The 13,202-nt window shown below is 44.7% G+C and overlaps 1 protein-coding gene across 1 annotated transcript in view; it reads left to right on the plus strand.

Annotated features, from left to right (window-relative positions):
* The window catches only part of LOC139409532 (DENN domain-containing protein 1B-like), a 258,068-nt gene that overhangs the window by 105,990 nt on the left and 138,876 nt on the right, over positions 1-13,202 (plus strand). The window contains exon 11 of the mRNA XM_071154810.1: positions 5,112-5,212. Coding sequence (XP_071010911.1) covers positions 5,112-5,212 — 101 coding nt within the window. The remainder of the gene's footprint in view (positions 1-5,111; positions 5,213-13,202) is intronic.

The raw sequence follows: 13,202 nt of genomic DNA on the forward strand, positions 1-13,202 counted from the left end.
TTTAATGTGGTCAGTTTATGTGAGTGCTGGCCGGTCTCAGGAGAGATGTCAGGGATCCATGGGCTCTGGTGCCTTCAGAAGCAGGCTGTATAAAATCTGACCCATCTGACACACACACACACACACACACACACACACACACACAGCCAGCCAGCCAGAGAAGCGGCTGAGGTACCTCATTACTGGGAAGACCCTAGGTCCCAAAGGGCCAGAGCCAGCAGCTAAAGCAGGCCTAATCCACTATTTGTTCTTGGGGACTGTATCTGTGATTCTCCATTGAATGGAATATTAAGCACCAGGAATATTAAGCACCTGGTCTTGTGTGGAGCGTATAAAGACATTTAGTTCCACACATCTATTATTTATTATACCTTCTCTCTCTGCTGCAGCCCCTTGAGAAAGAAAGAAAAAAATGATTACATATTTCTCCTCTCTCACTTTTTTTGTTTTTTTCTTCTATATTTTATTTCATGGTCTTTCAAACCTGTAGCTGGCTGTAGATGGGTACGGGTTGTTTGGGGCTGTAGATGGGTACGGGTTGTTTGGGGCTGTAGATGGGTACGGGTTGTTTGGGGCTGTAGATGGGTACGGGTTGTTTGGGGTTGTAGATGGGTACGGGTTGTTTGGGGCTGTAGATGGGTACGGGTTGTTTGGGGCTGTAGATGGGTACGGGTTGTTTGGGGCTGTAGATGGGTACGGGTTGTTTGGGGCTGTAGATGGGTACGGGTTGTTTGGGGCTGTAGATGGGTACGGGTTGTTTGGGGCTGTAGATGGGTACGGGTTGTTTGGGGCTGTAGATGGGTACGGGTTGTTTGGGGCTGTAGATGGGTACGGGTTGTTTGGGGCTGTAGATGGGTACGGGTTGTTTGGGGCTGTAGATGGGTACGGGTTGTTTGGGGCTGTAGATGGGTACGGGTTGTTTGGGGTTGTAGATGGGTACGGGTTGTTTGGGGTTGTAGATGGGTACGGGTTGTTTGGGGCTGTAGATGGGTACGGGTTGTTTGGGGTTGTAGATGGGTACGGGTTGTTTGGGGCTGTAGATGGGTACGGGTTGTTTGGGGTTGTAGATGGGTACGGGTTGTTTGGGGTTGTAGATGGGTACGGGTTGTTTGGGGTTGTAGATGGGTACGGGTTGTTTGGGGCTGTAGATGGGTACGGGTTGTTTGGGGCTGTAGATGGGTACGGGTTGTTTGGGGCTGTAGATGGGTACGGGTTGTTTGGGGTTGTAGATGGGTACGGGTTGTTTGGGGCTGTAGATGGGTACGGGTTGTTTGGGGCTGTAGATGGGTACGGGTTGTTTGGGGCTGTAGATGGGTACGGGTTGTTTGGGGTTGTAGATGGGTACGGGTTGTTTGGGGTTGTAGATGGGTACGGGTTGTTTGGGGCTGTAGATGGGTACGGGTTGTTTGGGGCTGTAGATGGGTACGGGTTGTTTGGGGCTGTAGATGGGTACGGGTTGTTTGGGGTTGTAGATGGGTACGGGTTGTTTGGGGTTGTAGATGGGTACGGGTTGTTTGGGGCTGTAGATGGGTACGGGTTGTTTGGGGTTGTAGATGGGTACGGGTTGTTTGGGGTTGTAGATGGGTACGGGTTGTTTGGGGTTGTAGATGGGTACGGGTTGTTTGGGGTTGTAGATGGGTACGGGTTGTTTGGGGTTGTAGATGGGTACGGGTTGTTTGGGGTTGTAGATGGGTACGGGTTGTTTGGGGTTGTAGATGGGTACGGGTTGTTTGGGGTTGTAGATGGGTACGGGGTTATTTGGGGTTGTAGATGGGTACGGGTTGTTTGGGGTTGTAGATGGGTACGGGTTGTTTGGGGCTGTAGATGGGTACGGGTTGTTTGGGGTTGTAGATGGGTACGGGTTGTTTGGGGCTGTAGATGGGTACGGGTTGTTTGGGGCTGTAGATGGGTACGGGTTGTTTGGGGTTGTAGATGGGTACGGGTTGTTTGGGGTTGTAGATGGGTACGGGTTGTTTGGGGTTGTAGATGGGTACGGGTTGTTTGGGGTTGTAGATGGGTACGGGTTGTTTGGGGTTGTAGATGGGTACGGGTTGTTTGGGGTTATATATGGTTGTAGATGGGTACATACGGGTTGTTTTGGGTTATTTATGGCTGTAGATGGGTACGGGTTGTTTAGGGTTATATATGGCTATGGATACGGGTTGTTTGGGGTTATTTATGGCTGTAGATGGGTACGGGTTGTTTAGGGTTATATATGGCTGTAGATACAGGTTGTTTGGGGTTATATATGGCTGGAGATACGGGTTGTTTGGGGTTATATATGGCTGTAGATACGGGTTTGGGGTTATATATGGCTGGAGATACGGGTTGTTTGGGGTTATATATGGCTGGAGATAGATACGGGTTGTTTATGGTTATATAAGACTGTAGATACGGGTTGTTTAGGGTTATATATGGCTGTAGATACGGGTTGTTTGGGGTTATATATGGCTGTAGAAACAGGTTGTTTAGGGTTATATATGGCTGTAGATACAGGTTGTTTGGGGTTATAAATGGCTATAGATACGGGTTGTTTGGGGTTATATATGGCTGTAGATACAGGTTGTTTGGGGTTATATATGGCTGTAGATACAGGTTGTTTGGGGTTATATATGGCTGTAGATACAGGTTGTTTGGGGTTATATATGGCTGTAGATACAGGTTGTTTGGGGTTATATATGGCTGTAGATACGGGTTGTTTGGAGTTAGATTTGAGAGGAAATATGTGTGCCATTCCTTTTCTACAACCGTATCTTCTTCCTGCCGAGTAGGTCTGTAGGGAGGAGGAGCACATCATATCTAATTCTAGTTTTTTTTAATGTTTTTCTTGGTTTCAGTAGAACCCCCACCCTCTCGTCTCCCCCGTCCTTAGAAGTGAGAGATAGTACCTCTTGTCTTTTAACCTGGGAGTGAAGCAGGCCAATTGGGAGCTAAGTGAAGCTTACCTTGAAACCTCAGTGTGGCTGAGATAATTGGAGTTGGTTAGCTAGTTTTTCTGTCCCATTACCTCCTGGTACCAACGGGTGAGCCCTCCTCTGTCTCTGTCTCCCTGAGGAGGGCCTGCGAATGACGAGAGGCCCTCCACCGCTGATCCAATGACCTCTCTTCATCATTATTTAATAGGTTTATACTGTCACCGTTTACTAGAAGGGGGAGAAGGGCAACACAGCTTTGATATACTCTCCTTTCTCCAACTGATACACCCTCTCATTAATATTCATATAATTGATTTATTTCCTCCTTAGAAAGAAAAATGTTTGCTGGGGAATTAAATCTGACAAGACTGTAGCATTGTTGTATTTTATTTGAAGGAGGCAGAGAGTGAATATGCATATGCAGATATTTGGAGCAAGACACCAATTAAAAGTTGATTAAAGCCTTAACGATGGTCTGACTCTAGGAAAATAAATGATAGCGGCCTCTCTCTCTTAATGACAAATGAAAAGGTTGAACCTCCCTGCCCCAAAACACAGACACACACACACAGACACACACACACAGACACACACACACAGACACACACACAGAGACACACACACACACACACAGACACACACACACAGACAGACACACACACACACACAGACACACACACACACACACACACACACACACACACACACACACACACTGCTCATCTGTTAAGGCTACGCAGGCGTTCAGGATCTTTCTTTAAAGGGGGTGCTCTTTGCATTAGTTCAGTTAAGTCTCCAAGCTTGGCCGCTTTCGCTTGCTCTCCAGCCAGTTGACATTGGCTGGCTAGTTGGCAAGAGGTCTCCTGGTAGTGTGTGCGTGTGCGTGTGTGTGTGTGTGTGTGTGCGGTTCACACTTTGCTGTGAAGTCTCCAAGCGGAGCGGCTTCTCCCAGGTCCCAGGGGTATTGACCCAGCCCGTAGCGCTAGTGTTAACGGTCTCTCTTGGCTAACTCATGTTTCATTCTTTGGCAATTTGCCCTAATGAAGTCCCCACGGAGCCCTCAGACCACTGTTGTCTTTCCATATTTAATCATGTTATTTTAATCTGCAGGATGAGCTAGCGAGCCTGCCCGTGTGTGTGCACGTGAGTGTGTGCACGTGAGTGTGGGTGTGTGCGCGTGTGTGTCTAGGTCATTACAATAACTAGGTGGTCAAGTGATAGAAATGACCTCTCTGTCATTTGACATTATATCCTAAAACTAAAATCAACTTGTCTTCTGTCTAGTTCTCTTCATGTTGACTAACATGGTTCATGTTGACTGACAGGGTTCAGTGTTGACTGACAGGGTTCAGTGTTGACTGACAGGGTTCAGTGTTGACTGACAGGGTTCAGTGTTGACTGACAGGGTTCAGTGGTGACTAACATGGTTCAGTGTTGACTGACAGGGTTTAGTGTTGACTGACAGGGTTCGGTGTTGACTGACAGGGTTCGGTGTTGACTGACAGGGTTCAGTGTTGACTGACAGGGTTCAGTGTTGACTGACAGGGTTCGGTGTTGACTGACAGGGTTCGGTGTTGACTGAAGGGGTTCAGTGTTGACTAACGGGGCTCCGTGTTGACTAACGGGGCTCCGTGTTGACTAACGGGGCTCCGTGTTGACAAACGGGGCTCCGTGTTGACAAACGGGGCTCCGTGTTGACTAACGGGGTTCCGTGTTGACTAACGGGGCTCCGTGTTGACTAACGGGGCTCCGTGTTGACTAACGGGGTTCCGTGTTGACTAACGGGGCTCCGAGTTGACTAACGGGGCTCCGAGTTGACTAACGGGGCTCCGAGTTGACTAACGGGGCTCCGTGTTGACTAACGGGGCTCCGTGTTGACTAACGGGGTTCCGTGTTGACTAACGGGGTTCCGTGTTGACTAACGGGGTTCGTTGGGAGGTATACGTTGGCAGCAGTAACACAACGGATCATACAGTCTCTTCCCCCAACAGCATTTACAATACAATACTCTGTGCTTTGGTTTTAAATATTTTGGTGTTTCCTTAAAATGTGAAGCTTCTTAAAGGTACATTTAGCAAGATGACATTTGTTCTCTTGCTGAATCTACCTTTAAAATGAAAACCAGTGGTAGTTCTGTCCTCGAGGGTCTCTATTATAATATATTGTGTTGTGTTTGTCCCTCTCGTCTCTCCGTAGTTAACAGCGTGTGTCCACGGTTCAGCTGCCATGTTGTACCCCATGTACTGGCAACACATCTACATCCCTGTACTGCCTCCACATCTTCTGGACTACTGCTGGTAAGACTCAGCTAATGGACGCAAATTCACCGCCCTCTTCTCATTCCTCTCACATTATTATCCAGTGAGGTTTTGCTCCGTAATGAACAGTGTGAATGGTCTTTCTATTTGATTCTGTTGGCAGCAATCTGTCCATGTCTTCACTTATCCAACACTAATCTAACTAGTCTGACTAGACGTTGACTGAATCCAACACTCATCTAACTAGTCTGACTGGACGTTGACTGAATCCAACACTAATCTAACTAGTCTGACTGGACGTTGACTGAATCCAACACTCATCTAACTAGTCTGACTGGAAGTTGACTGAATCCAACACTCATCTAACTAGTCTGACTGGACGTTGACTGAATCCAACACTCATCTAACTAGTCTGACTGGACGTTGACTGAATCCAACACTCATCTAACTAGTCTGACTGGACGTTGACTGAATCCAACACTAATCTAACTAGTCTGACTGGACGTTGACTGAATCCAACACTAATCTAACTAGTCTGACTGGACGTTGACTGAATCCAAAACTCATCTAACTAGTCTGACTGGACGTTGACTGAATACAACACTAATCTAACTAGTCTGACTGGACGTTGACTGAATCCAACACTAATCTAACTAGTCTGACTGGACGTTGACTGAATCCAACACTCATCTAACTAGTCTGACTGGACGTTGACTGAATCCAACACTCATCTAACTAGTCTGACTGGACGTTGACTGAATCCAACACTAATCTAACTAGTCTGACTGGACGTTGACTGAATCCAACACTAATCTAACTAGTCTGACTGGACGTTGACTGAATCCAACACTAATCTAACTAGTCTGACTGGACGTTGACTGAATCCAACACTAATCTAACTAGTCTGACTGGACGTTGACTGAATCCAACACTCATCTAACTAGTCTGACTGGACGTTGACTGAATCCAACACTCATCTAACTAGTCTGACTGGACGTTGACTGAATCCAACACTAATCTAACTAGTCTGACTGGACGTTGACTGAATCCAACACTCATCTAACTAGTCTAACTGGACGTTGACTGAATCCAACACTAATCTAACTAGTCTGACTGGACTTTGACTGAATCCAACACTAATCTAACTAGTCTGACTGGACGTTGACTGAATCCAACACTAATCTAACTAGTCTGACTGGACGTTGACTGAATCCTACACTCATCTAACTAGTCTGACTGGACGTTGACTGAATCCAACACTCATCTAACTAGTCTGACTTGACGTTGACTGAATCCAACACTCATCTAACTATTCTGACTGGACGTTGACTGAATCCAACACTCATCTAACTAGTCTGACTGGACGTTGACTGAATCCAACACTCATCTAACTAGTCTGACTGGACGTTGACTGAATCCAACACTAATCTAACTAGTCTGACTGGACGTTGACTGAATCCAACACTAATCTAACTAGTCTGACTGGACGTTGACTGAATCCAACACTAATCTAACTAGTCTGACTGGACGTTGACTGAATCCAACACTCATCTAACTAGTCTGACTGGACGTTGACTGAATCCAACACTAATCTAACTAGTCTGACTGGACGTTGACTGAATCCAACACTAATCTAACTAGTCTGACTGGACGTTGACTGAATCCAAAACTCATCTAACTAGTCTGACTGGACGTTGACTGAATACAACACTCATCTAACTAGTCTGACTGGACGTTGACTGAATACAACACTCATCTAACTAGTCTGACTGGACGTTGACTGAATCCAGCACTAATCTAACTAGTCTGACTGGACGTTGACTGAATCCAACACTAATCTAACTAGTCTGACTGGACGTTGACTGAATCCAACACTAATCTAACTAGTCTGACTTGACGTTGACTGAATCCAACACTAATCTAACTAGTCTGACTGGACGTTGACTGAATCCAACACTCATCTAACTAGTCTGACTGGACGTTGACTGAATCCAACACTCATCTAACTAGTCTGACTGGACGTTGACTGAATCCAACACTCATCTAACTAGTCTGACTGGACGTTGACTGAATCCAACACTCATCTAACTAGTCTGACTTGACGTTGACTGACTCCAACACTCATCTAACTAGTCTGACTGGACGTTGACTGAATCCAACACTAATCTAACTAGTCTGACTGGACGTTGACTGAATCCAACACTAATCTAACTAGTCTGACTGGACGTTGACTGAATCCAACACTCATCTAACTAGTCTGACTGGACGTTGACTGAATCCAACACTAATCTAACTAGTCTGACTGGACGTTGACTGAATCCAACACTAATCTAACTAGTCTGACTGGACGTTGACTGAATCCAACACTAATCTAACTAGTCTGACTGGACGTTGACTGAATCCAACACTCATCTAACTAGTCTGACTGGACGTTGACTGAATCCAACACTAATCTAACTAGTCTGACTGGACGTTGACTGAATACAACACTCATCTAACTAGTCTGACTGGACGTTGACTGAATACAACACTCATCTAACTAGTCTGACTGGACGTTGACTGAATACAACACTCATCTAACTAGTCTGACTGGACGTTGACTGAATACAACACTAATCTAACTAGTCTGACTGGACGTTGACTGAATCCAACACTCATCTAACTAGTCTGACTGGACGTTGACTGAATCCAACACTCATCTAACTAGTCTGACTGGACGTTGACTGAATCCAACACTCATCTAACTAGTCTGACTGGACGTTGACTGAATCCAACACTAATCTAACTAGTCTGACTGGACGTTGACTGAATCCAACACTCATCTAACTAGTCTGACTTGACGTTGACTGAATCCAACACTAATCTAACTAGTCTGACTGGACGTTGACTGAATCCAACACTCATCTAACTAGTCTGACTGGACGTTGACTGAATCCAACACTAATCTAACTAGTCTGACTGGACGTTGACTGAATCCAACACTCATCTAACTAGTCTGACTGGACGTTGACTGAATACAACACTCATCTAACTAGTCTGACTGGACGTTGACTGAATACAACACTCATCTAACTAGTCTGACTGGACGTTGACTGAATACAACACTAATCTAACTAGTCTGACTGGACGTTGACTGAATCCAACACTCATCTAACTAGTCTGACTGGACGTTGACTGAATCCAACACTCATCTAACTAGTCTGACTGGACGTTGACTGAATACAACACTAATCTAACTAGTCTGACTGGACGTTGACTGAATACAACACTAATCTAACTAGTCTGACTTGACGTTGACTGAATCCAACACTCATCTAACTAGTCTGACTTGACGTTGACTGAATCCAACACTAATCTAACTAGTCTGACTTGACGTTGACTGAATCCAACACTCATCTAACTGGTCTGACTGGACGTTGACTGAATCCAACACTCATCTAACTAGTCTGACTGGACGTTGACTGAATCCAACACTCATCTAACTAGTCTGACTGGACGTTGACTGAATCCAACACTCATCTAACTAGTCTGACTTGACGTTGACTGAATCCAACACTCATCTAACTAGTCTGACTGGACGTTGACTGAATCCAACACTAATCTAACTAGTCTGACTGGACGTTGACTGAATCCAACACTAATCTAACTAGTCTGACTGGACGTTGACTGAATCCAACACTCATCTAACTAGTCTGACTGGACGTTGACTGAATCCAACACTAATCTAACTAGTCTGACTGGACGTTGACTGAATCCAACACTCATCTAACTAGTCTGACTGGACGTTGACTGAATCCAACACTCATCTAACTAGTCTGACTGGACGTTGACTGAATCCAACACTCATCTAACTAGTCTGACTGGACGTTGACTGAATCCAACACTCATCTAACTAGTCTGACTTGACGTTGACTGAATCCAACACTCATCTAACTAGTCTGACTGGACGTTGACTGAATCCAACACTCATCTAACTAGTCTGACTGGACGTTGACTGAATCCAACACTAATCTAACTAGTCTGACTGGACGTTGACTGAATCCAACACTCATCTAACTAGTCTGACTGGACGTTGACTGAATCCAACACTAATCTAACTAGTCTGACTGGACGTTGACTGAATCCAACACTAATCTAACTAGTCTGACTGGACGTTGACTGAATCCAACACTCATCTAACTAGTCTGACTGGACGTTGACTGAATCCAACACTCATCTAACTAGTCTGACTGGACGTTGACTGAATCCAACACTAATCTAACTAGTCTGACTGGACGTTGACTGAATCCAACACTCATCTAACTAGTCTGACTGGACGTTGACTGAATCCAACACTAATCTAACTAGTCTGACTGGACGTTGACTGAATCCAACACTCATCTAACTAGTCTGACTGGACGTTGACTGAATCCAACACTCATCTAACTAGTCTGACTGGACGTTGACTGAGTCCAACACTAATCTAACTAGTCTGACTAGACGTTGACTGAATCCAACACTCATCTAACTAGTCTGACTTGACGTTGACTGAATCCAACACTCATCTAACTAGTCTGACTGGACGTTGACTGAATCCAACACTCATCTGACTGGACGTTGACTGAATCCAACACTAATCTAACTAGTCTGACTGGGCGTTGACTGAATCCAACACTCATCTAACTAGTCTGACTGGACGTTGACTGAATCCAACACTCATCTAACTAGTCTGACTGGACGTTGACTGAATCCAACACTAATCTAACTAGTCTGACTGGACGTTGACTGAATCCAACACTAATCTAACTAGTCTGACTGGACGTTGACTGAATCCAACACTCATCTAACTAGTCTGACTGGACGTTGACTGAATCCAACACTAATCTAACTAGTCTGACTGGGCGTTGACTGAATCCTACACTCATCTAACTAGTCTGACTGGACGTTGACTGAATCCAACACTCATCTAACTAGTCTGACTGGACGTTGACTGAATCCAACACTAATCTAACTAGTCTGACTGGACGTTGACTGAATCCAACACTCATCTAACTAGTCTGACTGGACGTTGACTGAATCCAACACTAATCTAACTAGTCTGACTGGACGTTGACTGAATCCAACACTCATCTAACTAGTCTGACTTGACGTTGACTGAATCCAACACTCATCTAACTAGTCTGACTGGACGTTGACTGAATCCAACACTCATCTAACTAGTCTGACTTGACGTTGACTGAATCCAACACTCATCTAACTAGTCTGACTGGACGTTGACTGAATCCAACACTCATCTAACTGGTCTGACTGGACGTTGACTGAATCCTACACTCATCTAACTAGTCTGACTGGACGTTGACTGAATCCTACACTCATCTAACTAGTCTGACTTGACGTTGACTGAATCCAACACTCATCTAACTAGTCTGACTGGACGTTGACTGAATCCAACACTAATCTAACTAGTCTGACTGGACGTTGACTGAATCCAACACTCATCTAACTAGTCTGACTGGACGTTGACTGAATCCAACACTCATCTAACTAGTCTGACTGGACGTTGACTGAATCCAACACTAATCTAACTAGTCTGACTGGACGTTGACTGAATCCAACACTAATCTAACTAGTCTGACTGGACGTTGACTGAATCCAACACTAATCTAACTAGTCTGACTGGACGTTGACTGAATCCAACACTCATCTAACTAGTCTGACTGGACGTTGACTGAATCCAACACTCATCTAACTAGTCTGACTGGACGTTGACTGAATCCAACACTAATCTAACTAGTCTGACTGGACGTTGACTGAATCCAACACTCATCTAACTAGTCTGACTGGACGTTGACTGAATCCAACACTCATCTAACTAGTCTGACTGGACGTTGACTGAATCCAACACTAATCTAACTAGTCTGACTGGACGTTGACTGAATCCAACACTAATCTAACTAGTCTGACTGGACGTTGACTGAATCCAACACTCATCTAACTAGTCTGACTGGACGTTGACTGAATCCAACACTAATCTAACTAGTCTGACTGGGCGTTGACTGAATCCAACACTAATCTAACTAGTCTGACTGGACGTTGACTGAATCCAACACTCATCTAACTAGTCTGACTGGACGTTGACTGAATCCAACACTAATCTAACTAGTCTGACTGGACGTTGACTGAATCCAACACTAATCTAACTAGTCTGACTGGACGTTGACTGAATCCAAAACTCATCTAACTAGTCTGACTGGACGTTGACTGAATACAACACTCATCTAACCAGTCTGACTGGACGTTGACTGAATACAACACTCATCTAACTAGTCTGACTGGACGTTGACTGAATACAACACTAATCTAACTAGTCTGACTGGACCTTGACTGAATCCAACACTCATCTAACTAGTCTGACTGGACGTTGACTGAATCCAACACTCATCTAACTAGCCTGACTGGACGTTGACTGAATCCAACACTAATCTAACTAGTCTGACTGGACGTTGACTGAATACAACACTAATCTAACTAGTCTGACTTGACGTTGACTGAATCCAACACTCATCTAACTAGTCTGACTTGACGTTGACTGAATCCAACACTAATCTAACTAGTCTGACTGGACGTTGACTGAATCCAACACTCATCTAACTAGTCTGACTGGACGTTGACTGAATCCAACACTCATCTAACTAGTCTGACTGGACGTTGACTGAATCCAGCACTAATCTAACTAGTCTGACTGGACGTTGACTGAATCCAACACTAATCTAACTAGTCTGACTGGACGTTGACTGAATCCAACACTCATCTAACTAGTCTGACTGGACGTTGACTGAATCCAACACTCATCTAACTAGTCTGACTGGACGTTGACTGAATCCAACACTCATCTAACTAGTCTGACTGGACGTTGACTGAATCCAACACTCATCTAACTAGTCTGACTTGACGTTGACTGAATCCAACACTCATCTAACTAGTCTGACTGGACGTTGACTGAATCCAACACTAATCTAACTAGTCTGACTGGACGTTGACTGAATCCAACACTAATCTAACTAGTCTGACTGGACGTTGACTGAATCCAACACTCATCTAACTAGTCTGACTGGACGTTGACTGAATCCAACACTCATCTAACTAGTCTGACTGGACGTTGACTGAATCCAACACTAATCTAACTAGTCTGACTGGACGTTGACTGAATCCAACACTAATCTAACTAGTCTGACTGGACGTTGACTGAATCCAACACTCATCTAACTAGTCTGACTGGACGTTGACTGAATCCAACACTAATCTAACTAGTCTGACTGGGCGTTGACTGAATCCAACACTCATCTAACTAGTCTGACTGGACGTTGACTGAATCCAACACTCATCTAACTAGTCTGACTGGACGTTGACTGAATCCAACACTGATCTAACTAGTCTGACTGGACGTTGACTGAATCCAACACTCATCTAACTAGTCTGACTGGACGTTGACTGAATCCAACACTAATCTAACTAGTCTGACTGGACGTTGACTGAATCCAACACTCATCTAACTAGTCTGACTTGACGTTGACTGAATCCAACACTCATCTAACTAGTCTGACTGGACGTTGACTGAATCCAACACTCATCTAACTAGTCTGACTTGACGTTGACTGAATCCAACACTCATCTAACTAGTCTGACTGGACGTTGACTGAATCCAACACTCATCTAACTGGTCTGACTGGACGTTGACTGAATCCTACACTCATCTAACTAGTCTGACTGGACGTTGACTGAATCCTACACTCATCTAACTAGTCTGACTTGACGTTGACTGAATCCAACACTAATCTAACTAGTCTGACTGGACGTTGACTGAATCCAACACTCATCTAACTAGTCTGACTGGACGTTGACTGAATCCAAAACTAATCTAACTAGTCTGACTGGACGTTGACTGAATCCAACACTAATCTAACTAGTCTGACTGGACGTTGACTGAATCCAACACTAATCTAACTAGTCTGACTGGACGTTGACTGAATCCAACACTCATCTAACTAGT

Source organism: Oncorhynchus clarkii, chromosome 5, assembly GCF_045791955.1.
Source record: "Oncorhynchus clarkii lewisi isolate Uvic-CL-2024 chromosome 5, UVic_Ocla_1.0, whole genome shotgun sequence".
Classification (NCBI taxonomy): domain Eukaryota; kingdom Metazoa; phylum Chordata; class Actinopteri; order Salmoniformes; family Salmonidae; genus Oncorhynchus; species Oncorhynchus clarkii.